This window comes from Rhynchophorus ferrugineus, unplaced genomic scaffold (assembly GCF_030347505.1).
Source record: "Rhynchophorus ferrugineus isolate W39M unplaced genomic scaffold, kcgeb_rfMv2 rfM6, whole genome shotgun sequence".
NCBI classification, from domain to species: domain Eukaryota; kingdom Metazoa; phylum Arthropoda; class Insecta; order Coleoptera; family Curculionidae; genus Rhynchophorus; species Rhynchophorus ferrugineus.
The window spans coordinates 16,483,800-16,508,107 of record NW_027472585.1 but is presented as its reverse complement, the minus strand read 5'-3'; the positions used below and the strand labels follow the sequence as shown (position 1 = coordinate 16,508,107).

Here is a 24,308-nt window from a genome sequence, read left to right as displayed (position 1 = left end):
CAAATAAACTTTGAATAAACTTTTTTTATATATTTCATCCTATGAAAAAATGATAACGTACGACAATAACGTGCAATAAAAGTAATATTGAGCGTTTGCTGTTGTAAAAAAACTTCTTCATAATGAGATACTTATAACTGGCCAAAGTATTAATCTGGCTCTAGATTAACAAAGATAATGCAACTGAGGCAAAAAATTAACAAAGTGGACAGAAATAATGACTAGAAAATATGTTGTCTTTCATGACAATAAGGCTACACCACACACATTTTTAATGGTTCAACAAAACATTGAGAAAAATTAACTAGGAAGTTTTGACGCTTCCATAGTATAGTCCAGATTTTACCCCGTTTAACTACCATTTGTCCCAGTCTCTGTAAAACTAAATAAATCTTAATATTTTAAAGAAGCTTGCGAAGAAAATCATTTGGTTCAGTATTCACCTAGATATCAAGAAATCTCGGAATTTATGAACGTATAAAAAAGTAACAAAATGTCATATATACCATTGATAAGTAATCAGAATGAATGAAATTCCCAACAGAAAAAGAAAACCAACATTAAGAAAGAGGATCTTATAATTTGATGCGTTCCCAAATTAAGGATCATCATTACTGTCCTATCAAGTATGGATAGATTAAGACCACCATCAGTTTCCCGATTTGGCACCCTGTGATTTATAAGTATTTAAAAAATACCTTTAAAGAATATGCAACTTTGAGGAGGCCTCTCGAACCATTTTATTGGTTTTTTTGAATTATCAAACTAAGACCCGCAATTGATTGGTTCATTTCATTTCTATGGTGCATTTGTTTTGGTTGTCGTTTCCTGTTTCCTGTGTACGACGTAGATACGTTTTTGTGGCTAAATTATAATCAAAATTAATTCGTTAAAATGTGAATTCGAAATAGTTGTGTAACCGGATGTAGAGAAAGCAAATAAATAAGATATCGTTTTCCATCGTAGAAGTTTTCTGTTTTAAGAAATTGGTAGATTATGTCAAAAATCCCAAATTATTTTTCACCCAGTTAGAATATAAATCCAAAATGTGTTCAAACGCAACAATTTTAAAATACAAGAAGATTCTTAGCGTAAAGTCAATCAATATTTAGTAGCATCACTGAATGGCTCTGAATCAGTTTTGTATGGAGGGTTAATTTATTTAAATTGTAGTGACCTTGAGGCATGTCGAATTTTACATAGTGGAATAACGGTCTACAAAATACGTAGAAAAATAATCCCAGATGTTGAACACGGACGGGGTGCCAGCAGCGCCAACTAGAACCCGATAACGAATAGCTGGCAACCCCGAGACATTTATCTCGGATGCATATTGAAGGGTATTTCCAATCATTCAGTAAACGACCATCGTTTGGTTTAGACGTGCCACCATCGACTGCCCAAGCCTCGCCAACAGGTAACATCCGTTTTATCTATTTTGTATTTTCTACATTTTTTTATATTCTCAATAAATAACGGTCACATAATGTAAACACCACTGTTTCATTTCGTCTTACCTCCACTCACCGAGCCATATCAATTTATCCTAAAAAATAAATCTATTTTGGCTAAGTATCCAAATCGATACATTGGCTAAGGCTACTTAACCAAGATAGTTGGATATAGGAAGATATTTTTGGATCAAACTGCAAATTTTGTTTACATTCTGTTATGTCTAACTCTGTAGACCAACATGATCTGACTAAGCTTGTAGAGACTAAGCAATATCTCATGCCCCATGTAACAACTCAGTCAAGATCATTTTATTTTACTGTATATAGCATGTAGCCTTTAAGCTATGTCCTTTATTGTGTTTTTCGATTCTGCCATGTCAATAACATTACAGTAACTTTAACATAAAATGTAAAATGTTCAAGTTTGAGATTTTTGTTTTTAATATAAGAAAATAAAAAGATTAAAATACGTATTAATATAATTTTTCAAAGAAATCAAATTTAGTTTTTTATTGATCGATAAAATGTGACGTCAGGGGTTAGCGGTGTGATACCATGTCAAGTGTACGTGAAGAGTCTGCTTGGTAAACCCTGTTTAAGAAGCAATCAAATGCCTTCACAACAAAATCTTGTCTTTAGAGATGCCTATAATGGAAATAACCAATGAAACTCCTCGAATGGCGATCATAGTATCAACTAGTTATTGGATGTTGCGAGACTTTTCTCCAGTGAACCCTTTTGAGTTGCCACTGTCCTAATGCATCAATGTGTGGTAGGTCCTATAGCCCGTCCAATAAAACATCCAATGTCATACGCGAAGTCCAATATATTCCCAATTGCAGTTTGTAAAAATGTAAAATTCATTTTAAATTCGGAGCGGATTTTTTCACTTCATTTCTCATTCTGTCCTAGTTAAAAACAGATAGATGTTGTCTAATACATCGGAATTTGTAATGGAATAAAACTCTATTTGGATTGGTCCAAAATAATAGTATTTTCTCAAATGTCAAAATCAAAATAAATGAATACTGAAATTTCATATGGCAACGCGCTGACGTTATAAATCTTGATGACGCGCATTGTACTGGACGGACTTCTACACTTCAAACAAACTAGACGTCCTTTATTCCGGTCGTGAATATATATATAGTAGGCGAGCAGTCAAATCAAGTCGAATGATACATCAATATTGAGCGTTGCAATGACATTTTAGCTATCGTTTGGCGACAATTACAGTCGAGAGATGAGGATCGGACACGTGTAGACGAATCACCGCATACTACAGACAACGAAACGAGCTCGATTCGCGGGTACGAAGTTCAAGTCGCGTTATTATGCAGGTTATATTTATAAATTTGTTTCTGTGGCCACTAATGTTACAAATCCGAACGATATGTTAACTGAGACGGGCCACAATACGGCGACGGATTCATCGCATTCTTATATCCGGTACTTGGTACACGAAGTGATCTCGTTCAGACAGAACCTTGGTCGCAAACCGCAATACTCGTACATTATGTGCCTTTATTCGCGTTTGGAACGGAACAAAAGCGTGTAAAAATGAGATATGGACTATTGTCGTACCTTAAATCCATTTCTTCGTTGGCAGCATACACAGCCGACTAGGACGACGATACTGCACACCGTAAGCAGGACAGCAACTAGACCAGTCAGGAGCTGCGTGTGTTCTGAAACAAGACAAAAAAGCCCATTACTCTTTTATAGAAAAAACTGCTCTCTGTGATTATTAATTTTAAGCTAACTGACAACCGCATCAACATCTTATATCTTATTCATGGTCCTTCAGTGAACTAAAACCATAAATATATGTAAATGCCCGAACTGTGGATTAAATTCCAGTGGTTTCGGCCTAAGACCCCATATAGTAGGTCAGTAGTTACATGGTAGAAATGTCAGTATCAAAATAATATTGAAACAATTTAAAAATTAATTTATAAAAAACTGTTTTACGAAATTTACAACCTGCAGTATATAAAATTGGAAATGTTTTGTATCTAAGATTCTAAGATATATAATTTCTATATTGTAAAAAAGTGCCCAATTGCGATCGTTATTGTTTTAATTAACATACAAATATGTATTACTTCATTTAATATTCCATGTTAATGATTATAACATAAAAGTAAGTAAGAATCACATATACTTATATTTGATGCCCTGAAATTGTTGCACTTCTAAAAATAATCTCACTGATGACACTTTTATAATAATGTTGAGTGATGCAGTAATTTAAACTTAATGGAAATTAGATTTAATTAAATGCCATTTAAAAAACGTTAATGAGTGTTAGTTATATCAAATATATTTCTGATCTTATACTGAAAATAATGTTAAAAAAAGTTTTAGTAATATTAACAAATAATTTTTTCGACAACAGGGTTATAATAGTAAACATTATCCATGCGTTTTAGTTCCGTGTAAGTTTGCTAATGGTACACAATGGCGGTGGCCAATGCCCATTTACACATCTAACAACATGACAGCTACAACGTATCGCACAATAAACAATCGGTTTTAAATTCAAGGCCGAGCGGTCGTAAAACAGAAATGCATTAGGTAATCGCGATCCTTGCGAGATATATCAGTCAGGAGAATTACCGTTCCCAGGACGAGAGGCCACCGAGCGCCTGAGTAAAAGCGGGAGAGAAACTTTTACGACCAATTCCCCATCCGATGTACTTTCGAAGTTTTCGGAAAAATGGCGTGTTTCTATACAATTAGATTCGTTAGCTATCGCGACTAGTTTTCGGACAGAACTTTCGTAAATAACTTTCTTTGTTCCCCGTGGATGGAAATTGGCAATGACAGGATCGAAGGGTGTATCGACTTTTGGTGGTTCTGCATCCCTTATTGTTTCGCGACATCGAAAGACGACAATATTATTGAATTAAAATTATTATTAGAATTTTCGTTCAAATCTACTTATTATAGTTTTTCTTCTGATATGTCATTGTCGTACTATCAGTAAGTCCCCAACAACTTTTAACCACATTATTTTGATATACGACTTTTTCCTTCATTTTTAAACAAAAATATGTTAATAATCAAGCGTCAGCTACTCATTATATCCAGTAATAGGGATGGCGAAAAAATATTGATATAGTAATACGGTCCAGACTATCCGACCATCTGTTGTTTTTTCTTTTGACTACCCGAATGATGAACGAGTGAGACGCGTTAGTTAGTTTTAAACGACACTAAAAGTCGACACGGTCAGAGGGCGAATGATTGACAGAACACCACCTGATTAGAATGGCGGTGTTTACGATTAGGTTATTGGCGGATAATTTTGATTAGTAATTGAAAAATTAATATATATGGATAACTATGAAACTAATAATTTGATACAGTTTTTCTTTGTGAATTATGCATATAGGGATAATAATAAAATTTAAAGTTTTGATTAATAATTAAGGTTAAGTTACCCTCTACTTTGTTATTCTATCGCTAGGAGTATAATATAAAAGAACATTTATTATTTGTAATAGGTCCGAAGGCTACTAAAAAATCTGTACAAAAATATTAACATAACATTAACAAAATTAGGAATCAGAATGAAATAACAGTCATTCATATGAAAATAAACGAATGGAATACAATATGTTGTCTTTTACAGACAAGAAGGAACTGGGTAGAAAGCCATGGCAAAGGTCATATTTAACAATTTTTATACTTAAGTATGTTTACCTTTTTACTCTAATTGTAGATATCGAAAATAGATTAATATATAGCAAGTATATATATAGTTAAATAGCAATAGATAATAGCTCTTCGTCAGGTTAAAATGAAAATCCAGTAATGAAGTGCAGAAGGAAAGGGAAACGGAAAAGTATCTTGTATAAAGAAATAACATACTATTAGTTTTTGAAAGTACCTATATTATTAATAAAAAAAATTAGTAAAATTTGTAATTATTTTAGTATTGTTCTTATATTGTAAATACTAGCTAAACTTTATTCAAACAGAAGAACAAATCAAGAACAAATCTATTATTTAAACTCTAAAAAATATAAATATAAGGATAAATAGAGATCCGGTAGCTTTTCCACTGTTATCATACATTTTCTCTGAAAATTATTTATCGTCAACAAATTATTGGGACACTCTATTGCCATGTTGATATTTACACATGTATTTTTGCGATAGCAGTGAGACCAGATCTTAATTCTCTTCTCATCTCTTAAGTAATACCTAAAAAAGTGTCATCGTCTCAGTGTCGTTTTGTATCGCCTTTCAACCAGTCGCCTCCTCTTTCAAGTAAATTAATTGTTTTAGTTTCTAAATCTTTTTCATAAATTATAACTGGCGCAGTCTGTTCTCTTTTGAATTAATTCGATAACCGAAATGGACTTGATTATCAAGAAAAGAAGACAAGTTGATGTTGAATTGACAATTGTTCCGCACTTACTGGAAGCGTTTCTTGGTTTAGTTAAATAGAGTTCGGTCAAAAGTATCCCTTCTGTTCAAATTCCAGTAGACTATGTTTACTCACAACAACTTCAGTCCATCATTGGTGGCGTTAAACCTTGAATTGTGATACATATGCCGGGAATCCACAGACTAGGGGTATTTTTCAAAACTTGAATATTTCCTACTCTTTGTATTTGAGACGATATTAACACGGAAAGTAAGTGGCTTCTGGTTATTATTGTGGGAACTACTAAAGAGTTATGGTAATTATGATTTACCACACATATGCATATGCAAAAATTTCATCCTAATACAGATTAACAAAATTCCAGAATAACAAGAATCGTCTGTACTCTATTTACAAAGTATTTAGATATTCACAAGCAGCTATTTCAGATTCGTAATATAAACATCAATGAATCCATTTTAAGAATTCTAATTGATTTGATGTCTGGTTCACACATTAGAACAGCTAAGAAAATGGTTCTTGCTTAAGAACTGGTAGTAAGACTTACTTGGAATAATTTATGGCCAGGGGTCGTTGAGCATTTTCAACACACTTTTTGTGACCTTAAAAGTCTATCCTAACTTATTCTAAAAACTATTTTAACTTATTCTAGAGATTATTATAGCTCCCTCTATGTATCTATTAATCAATTCGTATGATAGTTTGCATGCATAGTTGAGCCTAAACAACTTCACTATCATCGCGCACAATTAACTGTTTGGCGAGTGCATTGGGATGCATTAACAGTCTTTCATTTTTGGCTCATTTGCTTTGACACGCCATGTTTTCAACCACAATTCGACTTTGTTTAGATGAGGTTTGAATTAGGTTTGAGGTTTTTTGTAGCTGATACTGGATCCTCGATGATAAAACCGCTGTATCATCAGCTTATGTTGCAACAGTAGTTTCGGAGGTCGGTAGGTCAACTGTATACAATAGATATAACAATGGATTAAGGACACTTCAATATATTGGATGTAGATCAATACATTCGTCATCCTGTTTCACAATAAAATACCTGTCTGTACAGTATGATTTCAGTAGTTGAAAGTGCGTATGGGGCAAAAGCTCTTTCAATTTAACCTGCAGTCCAGTGTGCCACACCTTGTCGAAAGTTTGAGATATATGGAGAAACGCGATGGAGCCATAATTTTTATCATTTATGTTTTTGGTAATTCGGTTGACTAATCTGTATATTTTTTCTATTATTCTGTGTTTAGTACGGAAGCCAAATTGATGGTCTGGAATAATATTTCCCTCTTCTATGATAATTTTGAGTCTCTTAATGTATAGTTATTCAAAAACTTTGGAGATCACAGGTAACAGACTTATAGGAGGAATACGATAGGAGGAAACGATATGAATCATCAATGAAATAAAAAGAAAAGCACCGGGTAAATTGAACGCTAAAAACCGCGATATTGTTTCCTAGATGCGAGATTTATTTTCTTTGTCGGCCGCGCTAATTGTCTATCATGTATTTATTCATGAGTAAGATTCAATTGCGGTCGGAGCTGACACCAGTTTCTATTTTTGACCCGATCATTCGAAATCACGGCTTCCAGGTACCGGGACGAGAACCGTCATCGTCTGCAACGGGGTCAAGGAGGTTCTTCTCCCGAAAAATGTCGTGTCCGGTTTTCGCGTATCCATCGCCATCGTCATCGGTAACGCGGTGGTCAGTGGCCTTGTCGCGACCATCTCTCGATATTCTTTGATTCGCGACGCCTCTAAACGTTCGAAATTTTTGTCCCTGCCCAAGGTCGAAGTGATGTATGTCTGTTGTTACGTCATACGGCCGTCTCACTGCTAGCCGATTCACAAATTTAACGTTCCGAATGTTTCAAAGATTTTACTAGGTGTACACATGGTTGGACAGTATTTCAATTACTTGTAATTAAAATACATAATTGAAACATAAGTAGATATTTGGTATTTGTAGTTCAATTACCTCATAAAAATGTAATGTGAAATTGGTACTTCAAATACTTAGGCTTCAAAATACATTTGAACATAAATACATTTAGCGATCTTATTAAAGGGTGCGTTCTATAGAAAATAACGTGCCATAACTGTCGTAAGCAAAATTTGCGTTTATGAAAAGATACTTTTACCAGTAAATATAACAGAAGATGAAACTAGAGAGAGTTAGAATTATATCTGCCTAAACACCTCAGCTGTGCCAGCCAAGTTTTTTTGGCCACCACAGACATGAATAATTTCATCAAATATTCTTGTTTTAGCAAGGAAAGCATCTGAATAGATGAAAGGCAAAAAATAAAAATCTTATCAGTCATGCCTTAGAGACAAATCGCAAAAAATGAAATAATGCCTGGGAATAACAAGAGTAGCAGTAGTAGTATAACAAAAAAAAAATATATGTATATATATATATATACAATAAACACAATAAACAACTCATGTAGTATAACTAAACAAATATTAGGTTTCAACAGAACAATAACACTTAAATTACTATTCTAGCAAATTGAGAAAAAAAAACAATAAACCCAAAAGTGATGGACCCTTATATAATCGTTAATTATATTCACATAGATGTTGGTTTCAATGGAACAATTATTACACGTGTTATAACTATAAGAATATTTGATTTCAAAAGTGTATTACTTTCATATAGATCAGTCTTATGACAAATTGACAAAACGTGTGAAATTAATAAATGGTGGAAAGTTGTATCATTTACCACGTACTACTAACCATATTCTGACAGAAATGAAAGATGTTGTTTTAAGAGGAACAAAAGTACACGTGCTTTATAATATTTTATTCCTTCTTGATCGTTTTTGTTCCCCATTCAGTAATTTTGGCAACCCAGCTCTATATCCATTTGCTTTTATACTAATTATATCTTTGTTCGCTCGTTTTGTTTTTTTATCGTTTTGACGGATGTCGTCATTTCGCGACTATACAATAGTACGGTATGGACATGGGGGTGACGGACAAAAAATGTTTATATAAAATAATAAATTAATAAATAAATAAAATTACATATATTATATTTCATATATTTCTTCGTTAAACAATCTAATCTATATTTTAAGAATTTGTAAGGCTTTGAAAATTGAAAGCCACGGGACGATAAAGAAAAAAAATATTGCTTAAATAATTTCTTAGAAAACAAGAAGTCAAAAAGCTTATATGCCACTGTATAAGGAGTTATCATCACGGTAGTATTTTCCATAAAACTATCGATATGATTATCACTACATAGTATAAAACAAAGTCGCCTTTTCTGTCCCTATATCCCTATGTGCGCTTAAATCTTTAAAACTACGCAACGGATTTTGATGCGGTTTTTTTCAATAGATAGAGTGATTCAAGAGGAAGGTTTATGTGTATAATACATGCATAATATACTAAGGCAACATTGCTAATTTTAGAGGTTTCTAACGTGATGTCGTAAATTAACCTATTTTTTTAGGCTTATTTAGCAATTAGCAAAAACGCTGCCTAACCCTACGAGTTAGATCAAATTAATGTACTACAGTATTGTACACCATAAAAAGGTCTACAAAAAAGTCCGCGATGGTATATGTTTTTCTTTTAGGGATAACCCACATTAACCATTTTTATTGTTTACTTTTTACGTGAGAAAATGGCTTATTTACGAAACTATTTTAAGCAATACGGCATTAATCCTTATCGAATTAAGTACCTTAAATACAGTGTGCAATTAATATAGATCAATATGGTTCCTTACAGCATGTAAATTAAACAAATATTTTCGGAGATATTACAAATTTAAAATTTGCGTTTAAAAATGTGTAATGTAATAAAAATTGTATGAATTTAGATATTCCATAGATAGCAGGAAATCTTCATAGTAAGTATAGGGGAAGAGGAATTGTACTCCAAATTTAATGCGTGCAGGCCAAGGGCAGTAATGAATGAACCAAAAATACTGGATCGATTTTAATCATGTTTTCATTGAGTGACATAGGCATATATATTTTATGCCCGTGCAAAGTCGGAGCGGGCCGCTATGTTTTTATATACAACGTTCATATTTTTTCTGTAGTGTATTTAATTTAGTATCAGCATTGCACCCGTTCGAAGCCGGGGCGGGTCGCTAGTTATCTTACAAATGAACTTTAGGTAGTGTACGATAAGTCAAGAAGGGTTAGAGGTAAAAAATTAATTTGAGTCTGTCTATATAAGTTTTTTTTTGTTAAGAATGTTATAAAACTCAATATTGAAGCAAATACAAGTAGCCAATATGAATCTCAGAATAATATTCGACAGTTGAATTTTGACAAGGTAATGGGGAATTATATATTTAAGTAAGTTTAATTAATCGTCCAGTTTATAGGCTTTGCAGAAGTGCAGGAAAATATTGTAACCATTAACCCTGACAAGATAGCTATTAAAAAAAAGATTGTACTTGCTGCATCTGTATGATTTGTTGATAAGGAAAAGGAATCTGCCAAAATATCAAGCAGAAATAAAAGAAAATAGAAAATAGTTGAAAGGTATATATATATATATATATATATATATATATATATATATTAACATGATTGAGTTTTTAGGTACTTGAGTCCTTGATTTCATTAATTATTGTGGTGTTTTTTTAGACGGTAAGCTCTTTTTCCATGAAATATATTAGCCTTGCCTTTATTTGAAAATTTTCTATTGCAACTTTTATTGTATTGTAATTAATTAGTAATTAGTGTGAGAAGTATAAAGGACTGTGTCTACAAGAAAGTTATTAATTTTATTTGTATATTATGAATTTTATTTATGTATAATGCATTTGTAGTATTGTATATTCAAATATGAGGTAATTTAGTAAATAGTTTATGGCATAGTTAAGGTTCATTGTTTTATATCCTTTAATTTATAATTTAAAATTAATATTGAATTTTAAAATATATAAATGAATATAATATAAACATTTAGTATTATGCTGTATTTTTCTTTTTACCTCCTCTAAATGTTTCGTAAACTAATGTCATGTTTTTACTGTTTTTTAGTCATTTTTACTATATATACATATGTATGGTATATATAGCTTAATATAAAACTTATGAACATTACCCTTTACAGAGTATATTTTACGCTTCGAAGACTAACACTATGCCAATATCAGAAATTTGGTTATAGATAAGGCACAGCCCTACTCATGACCTCCCAAGCAATACTGAGAATATTCAAATATTTCTAACACTGGGCCAGTGCAGTAAAGTCAATCTACCGGGCCACGATGCTTTTTAATGTATTCTGCGGCCGCTCGGTGATTCGACCATATCGTTTCAATTGAATCACGGTGCGATAATTATTTATCATTCCTATCGCGTTGTTAAAGCTGGCGAATGTGCGATGAGTCCGCATTTAGCATATGAGATTTGGTGTAGTAATTTTGCGCGTTGTTCCTGCGTATGGAATTCTGTTGAGCAACGAGGACGTTTCTGTACCGACACCGATTTTCTATTGGTGTACGTTTCGGAGATGGTGCGGATAAGACAACGACGACAACACGCAACACGCAAGAAATTGAACGTATTATGTAATATATGCCACTTGAATTAATATAACAAATTGGCGTTAGGATGGCGATGTACGACGTCGAGCTACAAGCGGGATGGATCTAATGGGAACTGGGTCAACTACCGTAAGAGACTCCATCGACCTTGGCGTACAAAAAAATGACTGATGTTCATTACAAACAAAAAACAAAAGAATACTCATCTTTTTTTTAAATTCTTGAAATCCATGGAACATGTAATCAATAAAAGTAATGAGTACTCTGAGTAATGCCCCAACGGCATTCGGTAAACTTCGGCAGTTTTCGCCTCAATTTGCGACGTTGCCATTTACCAGCAATCCAAAGCTCATCTAGATTTGCTCGTCATCAATAAAATATAAAATTATAGTAGAGGGCTTTTATATATCATCATATGTACATATATTTATATAGAAAGTAACTAATTTGATATTGTAATGTTTATATATAGATAAATAAATAATATGTAATCGTACATATTGTTGCTCCTTTTTTGGTATAACTTTTAATACATTATAGATGGCATTTGTACCAACAAACTCATCAAAATTTGAGACAACCTGAATTTAAAAGGATATTTTAGATTAATTTTTGAATCTAAGAAAATGTATTCTATATATATTATATTCTTCCAATATACATATAATTTGCAAGAACTGGCAACGTCGTAAAGTTCAATTTTAGAGCGTATGCCAGGCGTCCCTGAGTAGTGAGTAGACTTACTGAATAAACGATAGTATAAGTATGATACAAAATTATTGATTTATTCAATGTAGACAACTGGCCAGGTATTATGCATCATCCAATCTAGAGAGTGTTTGTCTTAGCTTTTTCATCAACACGGCTAATGTTGAGCATGTTCTATAAATTCATATTTATTGCATGTCATTTTTGGGGAATTTTTTATTGCCCCGCCGCGCTGTCCCCAATATTTATTACATACAAAAAAAAAGTTTTATTGGTGTTTATCGGTACAATTTTAACATTATTTTGTGGGTTAAGGTTCGTAAAGGAAAATATAATATTCTCCTAGGGCAGGGATATATTTAAAGAGGATGTAGCTTTGTAACTTAATTATTCCATGAATCACATTGCTGTATATATAATATATAGTTTTAAGAAACATTTACTCAATAAATATGTTAAATACTATTTATTAGTATTTTCATTGCATCGAAGTATAATTGAAGTTCAATTATGAGTAATCCAGGAGTTTAAAAAAGGAAGATAGTGACAAGCGGTGAATCAGTGACGTCACTAAATTGATGCAAAAGGGCTGATAAGGTCGGGTGTGCCACAAGGAAAAGCGTTCCACCCAGTTCTTGTATGGCCAGTACCCAATAAGTAAGTTGTTAAACCTAGAAATTTCAAATAAGTTATTCAAAACCAGCTAACCAGAAAAATTCTATAAATTTTGTATTCAATAAATGGTAGATACAATAGTAAATACATTAAATTGTATTCGTTATGCAGTTAACGATTGTTTTATTAAAAAAAAAAAACATCCAACTTTTTCCGAACTTTCACATTCAAGTGATTTAACAACACTGCGATAATCGTTGACTGAAAAGCATTTGAGCTTACTAAACAATTATCCAGAGAGAAAGTGATTCATTGACAAATAAATTGGCTTTAATCAATAATCGGTATCAGTATGATGTGAGAGAGCCATTTAAATGTAAAGTAATAATTTACGGTTAAAATTCAAAATGTGAAATAGCATCCACAGAAATTCGATGGCTTTCAAAATGCAAGGTTCTAGCCAAGTTATATGAGCTTCCTAGTGAATTGAAGTTTTCCAAACAAGACAAAACAAGTCAGCATCCGTTTTCGATAGTTTACATGATGAAACAGTGGCTTATAAAATTGCTTTGGAAGAGATGAGAAAAAGCAATCAGGGACAAATTATCAGAAACAGTTAATACGTTAACGCTTTTATACAACCTTCTAAAAGAACACGTGTTAGAATTATGTGGAAAAACCAAAGTAACAGTCAGCAATCGACCAAGTGCATAGAGTAAATGCGGCAACAAAGGCGTTTGAAGAAAATAAATACTGCCCTGCAATATTACTGAAACTCACTGGCATTTGATCAGATATGATATTTGGGACTAATCTAGAAAACGAATAAGTTGTTTTCGCAGAACTATTGTCAATTGCTAGAATCGTATCTTTTCGAAAGACAATTTAGAGGCATAAGGCTATTTCGACTGGCGTGCCACAGAATAGTGTCTTGAGACCACTCCAGTACCTACATTGCTGATATGCCAACCACAAAATAAAAACTAATTAGAACGTTTACAGACGTCAATCATTATGATCACAGCAAGAAAGATGTATGAAGATTTATGAAGAAAAATGAGGCTGAAGCTCCACAAATTCTATGTAAAGCTTATTGCAACCATATTTCGTCGATTTCGACATGTGAATGGTGATTTCGAAGTGGTGATTTTAACAATGAAGCCAGAGAATATTCTGGAAAGCCAAAAACAATTTGAAAACGAGGATTTGAAGGCATCACTCGATGACGATCCATATAAAATGCAAGAAGAATATCCAAAATTGTTAAGAATAACACCAAAAACAATTTCCAATCGCTTGAAGAACATGGGAATGATCTAAAAGCTTGGATATTTTGTATTGTATGAATTGAAGCAAAGAAACTTTGAAAGACGTTTGGTCATTGGAAATTGATCTTTAAATTAGCATGCCGAATATTACTTGGAATGTGAATTAGAACGAAATCCCTAATTCATAAGACAATTTTACAATTTTGACTTATATTAAAAAACAGAGCCTAAAGTATAAAATATCGACAGCCTATATTTCCTATCGGAAACTATAAGAGATAGAAAGCAATTTAGCAAACGACAACGTAATTAGCATGCCAAATGTTACTTGGAAGGTGAATTGGAAGGACAGCAAAATCGACATATGAAATACATTGCAACAGGCTTTTCAAAACAAAATCTTCAGCATATGAAAATACCAAAAAATGGGCCGAAGAAACATCGTTCTTATGCGATGGAATCCGTAAATTGCCTGAAAGATGGGAAAAGTAGCGACTATTGATGGACAATAGTTTAAATAAAGTACATCGTACCGATTTTCCACAATAGTCCTTTAAAACTAATGTATAAGCCTAATAGTTAAGTCTGGTTTACACAGCACTATTTTTTCCCAGACCGGATATCTCTAACATCGTCAAAAATAAAACAAACTCCACTGGACGAGGAGAACGGGCATATTCAAATACGTGCGGGTCCGGGTAAAGCTTACGTCACAGCGGGACGTATTCCGATTAAAATCTAATTCAATCCATGAACGCACGATAAATAACGGTAAATGTCAAACTGGTAGCGCGGAGCAGGAATTTTAGCGGATTTACGAAAAAAACGGCGCTGAACGGGAACCTAACGGGACCGAACGCTTGGTCTACGGCGAAATCGCGAAAAAAAACCGTATTGTCTATTGAAGAGGTATTTAGGCGTCATTGGTCACGCTCCGAGCTTCAGGAAAAACGTCCGTTTGTCAAATAGCGTTTTGTTTACAGCCTACGCATAAAACAAATCGGTAAAACAGTGATTCCAACGTATATTGAATTAATATAAGTATCATTATTCAAACAATTCATTTTAAAAAAATCAATTCTCGAAGCTGCACTATCACAATCCTAGAAAAACTATTTCACAATACTTCTGTTATCAGTGATGATTTTATTTAAGTAAACAACAAAATACACATTTTGCGACTTCAATAGAATAAAATATTTATTTTAAATAAATCATTATAAGTACTTAGAAATATGAAGAAATATAATGTGGTTTAGAATTTCCCCATTTCGTATCCATCGTTTCACATCTATCGAAGCAAAACCTCAAATTTCAAAGGCACGTACAATATTTTCATATATTTTTTATCTAAAATAATCAGATATTGATGTATTATGTTATTGCTGAACTGATGTGATGAAAAATCAGAAGCAGTTCAGTGTAAAAATCAGTTAGTTTGCTTTTTAAGCACTAACCATATCATATGAGACATCGTAGAAACGTTGCAGACAACTGTTTCTATGGTGTAATGGTTAGAACGTTGAGCTCACACGCAGAGATCGGGGATTCAATTCCCAACAGGGCAGCAATTTTTTTATTCTATTTTGATTGGAATATTTGTCAAATCACGTAGACTAGGTAGCGGACCCCAAGGCCTGAAACTTTCCTTATTTTCAATCATTGTTGTCCTATTTTTCCTCATACAGGCTGTACTTTTACTTGAGCTATCCATTGTAATACTTAATAAAATAGCTGCGTAATTTAATGAGTAAATATCTAACTCACTAAAATTTAAAAAATAATCAAACTTACTTAATCGTTGTAATGACTACATAAAAATAAACAAAATTTATATTCTACTATATACACACAATTTAGCTTAATACCTACCTAACAACTGCTAAATGTACTTTGTTATAGAATATATCTAGAAGTCATAAAGGACTGTCTTGAACATCAGTTAATATAATAATACAGTATATCCAATAAAACAGCCAGTGCACGTCATCAATATTTATAACCAAACTCCCATATTGACAACGTCTATCGTTACACCATTCATGTTCATCATCCATTCAACAACTGCTAAATGTACTTTGTTATGGAATATATCTAGAAGTCATAAAGGAGTGTCTTGAACATCAGTTAATATAATAATATAGTATATCCAAAATTAAATGACTTATTTGATAAGTTGGATAAGATTAACACTTTCTCGGCCATAATTGTAGAATACTTAGAGATATTGTATTAAAGTATTGAAGGCAGTTGCTATAGCTTTGGATTAGATTCACGGCAATAATCGTTACTATGGCAAACTTCTGCGTTCCTTAGTGCATATAAGAACCATATTAGATCGGCTGCAAGATTGCAACTTTTAGCACAAAAACATCACTGTCACAACACAATTGTCACCTAAAATAAATGGAACCATATTGATATCAGGCTACCCTAATTACAAAATGCATTGGTAGCCAGAAAGCATTGAGCTCTGAAGAGTGGCAAATAATTCAAAATTTTCCAATTCATGCCTTAGAGGCAAATTACAAAAAAAACATAAACAGGAGTAGCAGTTCTAATAAGGAATATGATGATTTTATTGTTTTTTCGAACAAGGACAATGGTCAACCACAGACATCAGAAACGGAGTTAGACTTAGTCAGCTTCTTAAACGGTAAAAGCAAAAAGCTTACCATCATTGAACGATATTCAAATATGAAAAATATGTTCATACAATATAACATAAGTTTGTGCTCATCAGGGCCTATAGAAAGGTTATTTTCTTTAGCAGGTTTTATTTATTCCAAACAAGAGGCTGTTATCTGGTAGTACATTTAAACATCAAGAGTTTATGAAAGTAAATTGTTCTTTTACTGATTAATGGACTAGGCTGAATTAGTTCTGTAGCGAATTGAGGCATGTCGAATTTTACATCGTGGAATAACGGTCTACAAAATACCCAGAAATATAATCCCAGATGTTGAACACGGGCGGGGTGCCAATTGGAACCCGACACCGAATAGCTGGCGGCAACCCCGAGACGTTTATCTGGGATATTACTGAAGGGTATTTCGGTCATTCAGTGCTCAACCCTCGTTCGGTTAAGACGTGCCACCATCGACTGCCCAAGCCTTGTCTTCAGGTAACTCCGCTGCCATCCGTTTTATTATTTGGTATTTTCACATTTTTTTTATATTGCCAATAAATAACGGCCACATTATGTAAACACCACTGTTTCATTTCGATTTACCTCCATTCACCGAGCCACATCATTTACCCTAAAGTTCTATTCTATTTATAACACCTGACTGCTCCTGTATATCAAATACACGAGTTAAAAATATTTCGTATTTCGTATTTTGAATACATGCAAGATTGTATTTTGTAATTTGTATTTTAATTAAAGCAAAGCAGTGATCAACTTCCAAGTTAGTGTCTATCTCATCCCAGAAGACATCCAGTCTTACCAAGACTGGCACCTAGTTGCGTGACTTGGATGATTTTCCTTATCGAATTTTACACTACAATTTAGAGACATTTGCAATTACAATCATAAACATAAAGTACATCCATTCCCCACACCTATATCCATCCATACCACCACCACTGCGGTTATCAAACTGGCTAAATACATCAATTAGCTAATAAATTAAAATAAGTACATTTGTGTATAAATAAAAACCGGCATAAAATAAAACCAATAAAGATCTAATGAAATAATTTTAGACATACTTTAAGGTATGAAAATACTCTTCAGAGAATTAGATACATTTTTACCAATGGATAATAAGTTACTCCAGTCAATCAAAATATACAGCCACACAAGTTTCTCACAAGGAGTGCATAGAAAATATTTCAGTTCGATCCACCAAGGAGATATATTGACTTCTTCGTATGTATGTATTTCTTTTAGACAGAGATAGAAATTATCATGTAGATAGAGAGTAGGTAAAATGTGTTTAATTAATGTGTCTTCGTCCAACAGGTCCCATTCAAGTTGTACCAGACCATTTATTTTAACGTCTATAAATGGAACAAAAGTGTATTGTAAAATATTATAATTTGTTGGCCATTTGTAAAAGCATATTTGATCATACTATCAGCCAATTCATTTCCAGATATGCTTCTTTGGCTGGGGATACAGACGAAGATTAATTTTGCTGGAGTTATCCGGATTATATTTCATGAAAAATAGAACTACTTGTAGACAAAAGGCATTATTAATAGTTTGCAGGAAATTTCAAAAGTAGAAACATACTAGACAACTTTTAGAATAGCAATTGAAGGAGATCATAAGACTAAAGATTTTTTGCTGTACTTTTTTTTACAAACTGGCCAAAATAAAAGAGTATAAAATAAAGAATTAGATTTTGGGACATAATATGGTTCTGGTAATATGATATTATAAAGTCATAAATAGCTTAGAATTCAGTAATTAACAGCTCATTAAGAAAACAAAACTAAAATATAATTGTAAATCAATAGGCAAGCAAAGTTTTCTCTCTGGTTGATCTGTGCCAAATATCTTTGTCTGATACTGAAGAACCAGCAGCATATAGTTGACAAAGGAACAAGAGGTATTATACCACAAATTACTACAACCGAATAAAACGCAAAATAATTTTCTTGTAAATTGGAAAAGGGATAGAAAATAGAAATTGTGATACTATAATAACAAAAAAATGGAAAAGAAAAAAAAGTCCAAAGAAGGACTGTGTGCAAAAACAAATATACCTTACATACAGAAAATATTTTCTATTTTAAATCTCAAGTATCTACTGAGATATCAGAAATTTTTCTCTAATGCATTAAGGAACATTGATACTTTGGAACGAAACAGCTCTCAATAATCAACAGCTCAAGTAGCCATGTTTCATTGGCATCGAACCCGATAATCTGAACCATAAATTACCTTAAGTTCCACGGTCCTGACGCTCTACAGGAGCACCTTACTAACCCTCAAACTAAAAATTCTCAGAAAGGTGCATGGTTAAAACACCCCAATAAATCTAACATGACTCCGCTAATTCACGGAACCAAAACCCACCATTTTTTCTACCTAATGTTTATGTCCCAAAAACCGAAGTATTTTGATTTAAAAACAGTTTTCGATCCTTAAATGGATTTAACCTGTAATAAAATTCATTACAATGTCAAACAATATATGTATAATAAAACATAACGACCGAAAATCGTATCCAATATTTAGTCATGGTAATTCAGAAAATACCTACTGTTTACAGAAAATAAATTATGTATCAACTTATAAATTAGTTGAGGACAAAAACTAAATACCAAAAAGGGAAGGTAGCATGAATTTGTCATTCATCCTTGATTTTTTCTCCATACATAACTTAATACTTTATAAAGTCATGTATAATGTGTTTCTATATTATCTGCGGACGTTATTCGAATGTATTTTATGTTGTTTTATTCATAGGACCATTCTTAAGGAGGCAAAAAGGAAACGTTGAAGCCATATTTACGTTACCCAAGAACACCGAATGAAAGTGAGAGTGGTAAGTGGTGGATGACAAAACCCAACTGGTTGGTGACTCACCAGCACTGGTATCTTCTAAATTGATAGGAAATCCATTGCATAATCCCACTAGCAGAAGTCCCAAGCACAAACTCAACCATTTCCATAGTATTTCCATAATTTTAACGGCACCATAAAACACACAACTATGTCGCACTTAGAAAAATATCACAAATTATTATTTTATTCGCGGACTTGAGAGTCCCTTAAGTGTGGAACGGTGCAACTTGACATTCGTCATATCTTGTCACTAATCCACTCCAGTCGCATTTTTTTGTCGTTTGAAAAAAGATCGTTACTGTTTCGAAAAATATAGACAGAGCGACATTAACGCACCTAATTTTCAAGCACAAATGACACTGGTTACATTTGACAGTCGCTGTAGCGTTCGATTTTGCATGTGCTGCCATCTGTCAGACGTAAAGAGATTTAATATCGATCTCATCGCCGGAAAGTAGTTTTAATAAAACTATTATAGGCAAGCAGATATACATAAGTAATCATCTCTTATCATTAAATAGATAATATAAATTCACACTTCTTAGTAAAGTTCTAAAATCAATAGCATTTCATATAAATAACCATTTTTACATTTTATGAAATAAAATAATCATCACCCAAAATTTGCTAGCATACTGGATAAAACAATAATAACTATATACATTGCTACAAAGCTTTAATTCAAAACAAAAGTATTTTACAAAAATACATAATATAAAAAAATTTAGCTAACATTTAAACAAAATTATCAAGATGAATCACTATTATAATTATTAGGATCAAAGTCTTCATCATCCTCTTCATCATCATCTAAATCTAGATCATCCAAATCTTGAAACAAAGATTCATCAACCTTAACTGCATCTCCACTGTCCAAGAACTTCAAATCAGATTCATTCAAAGTATTATCTCTCATAAATTGCTCTCGTCCTGCATAAAGAACATATATATTCTAACTTATTCCAACAAAACATATAAATTTACCAGTCAACTTTCTTCCTTCCTTTTCTAATAATTCCCTTTTTTTATCTATACCCAGCTCTTGTTCAAACTGTTGTTTCCATTTTAAAAATGTCTCTATTGTAACCCTAGTACCTTCAAACCTAAATTAAAACATTAAATGAACCAAAAAATTATCAATATAGTTACTTACCTTTTCCTCTCAGCTTCCTCTTCCTCCTTCAATTTCCTTGCCTCTTTTTCTTCTTTTTCCTTTTGTGCATTCTCATATTTCATATGCAACCATTCCTGAGCTGAAGACACTAAAGTAAATACCATAACTGTTCCCAGATTCTCTTGGATCTAATCAAAATAAACCACTCATAATTGAAATGAATGTATCCCTTAAACAATTACCTACCTGAACATCTAAATGGCTTAAAAGTTCGGGAATATAATCTTCATCAAAATTGTCTGTGTTTTCTATTTCGACTATAGGTGCTTCTTCGGGATATTTATCTGTATATGTTACAACTAAATCACAGCCCAGCCCCACATCATTATCAAAATCGTAATCCTCAGTTTTGATGGGGATTGAAAATTTGTAAGGTGTTGTCGATATAATTTCGAAATCTCCATAATAAATAGATTCTAATGCTTCTATCTCCCCCTTTTGTTCCTCTACATAATCCATTTTTTAAACGGACCTGACAAAATGGTTTCTGTTATTGACAAATGGTATTTTAGGTTATTCATAATCTAGGTTGGATTCTTTTGTAAGATAAATATTCGTTTTACCTTTGGGACAATTATTTTAATCATAAACATAATTTATATATGACGTATTAAGGCTTTTCTTTTGAAGAAGAGGAATGAAAAATTAGTGATAATATAATACCATAGTTACCGAATAGAAGACAAATATACAACATAACCATAAAAAACTTAACCAAAAAAGTTAATAAGTTAAATGTTTATACTTGTTATACAAAATGGTTAACAAACAAATAAATAACTTCAAAGGTAATTTGAGTAGAGTTTTACACATATTTTATTAATTTTTTATTTATATCTATTTTAGTGATGCAATTACGATATTCGTCCAAAAACAGTACTTATCATGAACTTTTTATAAAAGAGCATTCACTTCGACACAAAGAAGAAGATAAACCATTAGGGCTTACTTTATTTGTTCTTAATATACCACCTTATATTACTGAAGCACATATGAAAGATGCATTTTCTGAGTTTGGTAATATAGCATCAGTTAAATTTCAAGAAAAAGAAACAAATGATAAACGAAGATCTAGCTTTAACAATGGATATGTTGTTTTTTCTAAAAGGTCAGGGTTATTAAAATGTTTTCAGGCTTCCAGCATTAGCTTAGAAAATGTGCAGATTAAAGCTGGTTTAAGTAAATACATAGAGCAATACAATAACTCAATAGTTAATCCAGAAGAGTTACAAAAAGAAATTACCACATACATGAAAGGATTAGACAAGAAAGAACAAAAGAAAGATAAATCTGAATCAGAAATGGAAGTAGATGATGATGGTTGGACAGTCGTGACTAAAAAAGGAAGAAACCCAGGACTCGCTAGAAAAGAGAGTGTCACAATTAAATTAGAAGAAAAGATGAAGGAAAAATCTAAGAAAAAGGAACTGAAAAATTTCTACACTTTCCAAATCAGAGAGAGCAAGATGAAGAATGTTATAGAACTGAGAAAAAGTTATGAGGAAGCAAAGAAGAAAGTTGCTTTAATGAAGGCATCCAGAAAATTTAAACCATATTAGTCATATTTATTGTTATTTTAATTGGAAATATATGATTTTTATACAATTTGTTTTCCTTTCTGATTGAGCTTATGTCATGTCTAGAATATTACCATAGTAACAACAACATATTGATAAATCTTGTGTAATTTAGAATATAATACAAATATGCCGGTCATAATTAAAGATTTTAAATGGTCTCAAACAGATTGTAATATATCTATTATAGTTCCGTTACATGGTGTTCATCAATCAAAAACCGACATCTTCACTTCCCCACAATATATTAAAGTTTCATTTGAAGCTTTCTTTTTTGAAGTCTTATTATTACATCCAATTAATGTTAGTGCTAGTGTATGTACCAAAGCACTAACAGAAGTGGTATTTGATTTAAAGAAAGTTTCATCTGGTATGTGGGAATCTTTGGAGTTGAATAACTCCCGTCAAGAAAGAAATGCACTAAAGCAAAAATTGATTCTAGAAGAACATGAACGAATTCGGAAGGAAACTGAAGGTAGAATAGCGAAAAAAAAGGAACTGAAAAGGTAAATAACAATTGATAAAGTTGATATTTACAAAACAATTTCGCGATTGTAACGAAGTGTTTTGTTTTTTTGTATATTAAACAGGTCTATCAAAACCATTATTATCTATATAGGATGTGCAACGCCTAACTGGCCTTTCGAATTATTTAGAGTAACTTAGACGGAATAGAGCTTAAAAACGAGAATTATTTTTTGTCTCATATTTTAAAGTAACAATAAACTTTTACTTAGGATAGCTGTTAATGAACAAATCAAACTAGACACAAGAGTGCGAAATCGAATAGACGAAATCAAGAAACAGGAGAAGGCCCAGGCTTTGGGAAATATAAACGAATGGAAGGATATCGAGGAAAGTTGTAAATCGAAAAACGAGAAAGTAAAACGGGCCATTAGTTATCAGAATGAGATCGATATAATCCAAAGAAAACCAGTTTTATTACGGACAAAGTCAAAAACTATCAAGAGCGATATACCCAAGCCGAGGACTACTAGGTCTTTACAAATTTTATTCACCGAGAGGGAATTTCCGACCCCATCTAGGGAGTCTCTGTTAGAACAGGAAACTGAGTATTTAAGGAAACAAGCAGAAGCTAGACGATCAGCAGGTTATTTGATTTAAAGTTTATTTTAACATTTAACTGCTATTGTATTACCCAAATTCCACAGGTTTTATTGATGAAGATCTAAGACCAGAAGAAAAGAACCCCCAATATCTGTTGTCTAAAGGCAGAGAGTTTCTGAAAATTGATAATTATTTGGGTGCTATAAGCGCTCTGAGTTTCGGTATTAAACTCAGTCCAAAGTTTGTTGACTTATATATCGCCCGATCAGAAGCTCACCTAAAATGCGGTATTAAAAAAACGAGTATCCATTCTAGTTTTCATTCTTGCAATAGTAACATTTTTGTAGGTAACTTTAAAAGAAGCGTGGACGACTGCACCGAAGCATTAATCCTGCTCAAACCGATTTCACCGATCAATCTCGACGAGAGAGCCTTGTGCATCGGTCGCAGGGGCATAGCTCTATTTAAATTGGGTTTCACAAAACAGGGAATCGCCGAAATCAAGGAATCTTTGAAGAAGAAGAACAACGACGAACTAACGGCGATTTTAAACGATTTGGAACATGAGTATGAACAAAACAATAAAAACAACGATACTCAAAAACCTGCTGATGTGAAATAAACTTCGATTTGAATTTATTTATATAACTGGTAATATGATTTTGTTGTCTATTTGTAGTGTTATGTACCAAATTTAACAAAAACAATAGAATAAGAAATTTTTGATTTTAACTCTTTTTATTGGGCATCTAAAAAAAATTAAGATTTCTGATTATTTTATTTTAATATATGACATTAACGCACCAATGTTGATAGTTCAGAATATTTATACTAGATGATATTTTGGCATATTTTAGGAGAAACCAATCCACGGATTTTTTTAAATTACATCTTAAAGAGTTTTTCTTTAATTACACATGTTTGTATAGGGTTTTGGACTTAAGCAACCAAAAGCCGTTTAAAGGTAAATTGGGGGCGGATT

The 24,308-nt window shown here is 32.5% G+C and overlaps 4 protein-coding genes across 14 annotated transcripts in view; 2 read left to right on the top strand and 2 right to left on the bottom strand.

The window, feature by feature from the left end:
- The window catches only part of LOC143198196 (uncharacterized), an 80,128-nt gene extending 60,260 nt beyond the window's left edge, over positions 1-19,868 (bottom strand). For all 11 annotated transcript variants that reach the window (XM_076407295.1, XM_076407300.1, XM_076407296.1 and 8 more), the window contains exons 1-2: positions 19,529-19,868; positions 3,039-3,142 (exon numbers count right to left, since the gene is read on the bottom strand). In XM_076407295.1, the coding sequence (XP_076263410.1) occupies positions 3,039-3,142; positions 19,529-19,625 (201 nt within the window). In that variant the 5' untranslated portion in view covers positions 19,626-19,868. The remainder of the gene's footprint in view (positions 1-3,038; positions 3,143-19,528) is intronic.
- Positions 19,869-20,166: 298 nt separating this feature from the next.
- Positions 20,167-21,205, bottom strand: LOC143198201 (RWD domain-containing protein 1). Its single transcript, XM_076407311.1, has 4 exons — positions 20,868-21,205; positions 20,661-20,809; positions 20,492-20,610; positions 20,167-20,437 (listed from the first exon to the last, which is right to left on the bottom strand). Exons 1-4 carry the CDS (start codon positions 21,138-21,140, stop codon positions 20,256-20,258), a joined length of 723 nt encoding a protein of 240 aa, XP_076263426.1. The 5' UTR covers positions 21,141-21,205; the 3' UTR covers positions 20,167-20,255.
- A 130-nt stretch (positions 21,206-21,335) lies between these two features.
- On the top strand, positions 21,336-22,286 carry LOC143198200 (ribosomal RNA-processing protein 7 homolog A). Its single transcript, XM_076407310.1, has 2 exons — positions 21,336-21,469; positions 21,528-22,286. Exons 1-2 carry the CDS (start codon positions 21,439-21,441, stop codon positions 22,238-22,240), a joined length of 744 nt encoding a protein of 247 aa, XP_076263425.1. The 5' UTR covers positions 21,336-21,438; the 3' UTR covers positions 22,241-22,286.
- Positions 22,287-22,335: 49 nt separating this feature from the next.
- On the top strand, positions 22,336-24,025 carry LOC143198199 (dynein axonemal assembly factor 4). Its single transcript, XM_076407309.1, has 4 exons — positions 22,336-22,764; positions 22,996-23,369; positions 23,431-23,613; positions 23,674-24,025. The coding sequence occupies exons 1-4, from the start codon at positions 22,388-22,390 to the stop codon at positions 23,946-23,948; spliced, it is 1,209 nt and encodes a 402-aa protein (XP_076263424.1). The 5' UTR covers positions 22,336-22,387; the 3' UTR covers positions 23,949-24,025.
- Positions 24,026-24,308: the final 283 nt, after the last annotated feature.

What these genes read in the sequence shown, in the direction of transcription:
- LOC143198199 (XM_076407309.1), top strand. Translation starts at nt 22,388, where the DNA reads ATGCCGGTCATAATTAAAGATTTTAAATGGTCTCAAACAGATTGTAAT. An exon ending in AGAAGCTAGACGATCAGCAG is followed by an intron (nt 23,370 to 23,430) that starts GTTATTTGATTT and finishes CAAATTCCACAG; the next exon opens with GTTTTATTGATGAAGATCTA. An exon ending in AGAAGCTCACCTAAAATGCG is followed by an intron (nt 23,614 to 23,673) that starts GTATTAAAAAAA and finishes ACATTTTTGTAG; the next exon opens with GTAACTTTAAAAGAAGCGTG.
- LOC143198200 (XM_076407310.1), top strand. Translation starts at nt 21,439, where the DNA reads ATGGTTAACAAACAAATAAATAACTTCAAAG. An exon ending in ACAAATAAATAACTTCAAAG is followed by an intron (nt 21,470 to 21,527) that starts GTAATTTGAGTA and finishes TATCTATTTTAG; the next exon opens with TGATGCAATTACGATATTCG.
- LOC143198201 (XM_076407311.1), bottom strand. Translation starts at nt 21,140, where the DNA reads ATGGATTATGTAGAGGAACAAAAGGGGGAGATAGAAGCATTAGAATCT. An exon ending in GAGGAAGCTGAGAGGAAAAG is followed by an intron (nt 20,611 to 20,660) that starts GTAAGTAACTAT and finishes GTTTTAATTTAG; the next exon opens with GTTTGAAGGTACTAGGGTTA. An exon ending in GGAAGGAAGAAAGTTGACTG is followed by an intron (nt 20,438 to 20,491) that starts GTAAATTTATAT and finishes TTCTTTATGCAG; the next exon opens with GACGAGAGCAATTTATGAGA.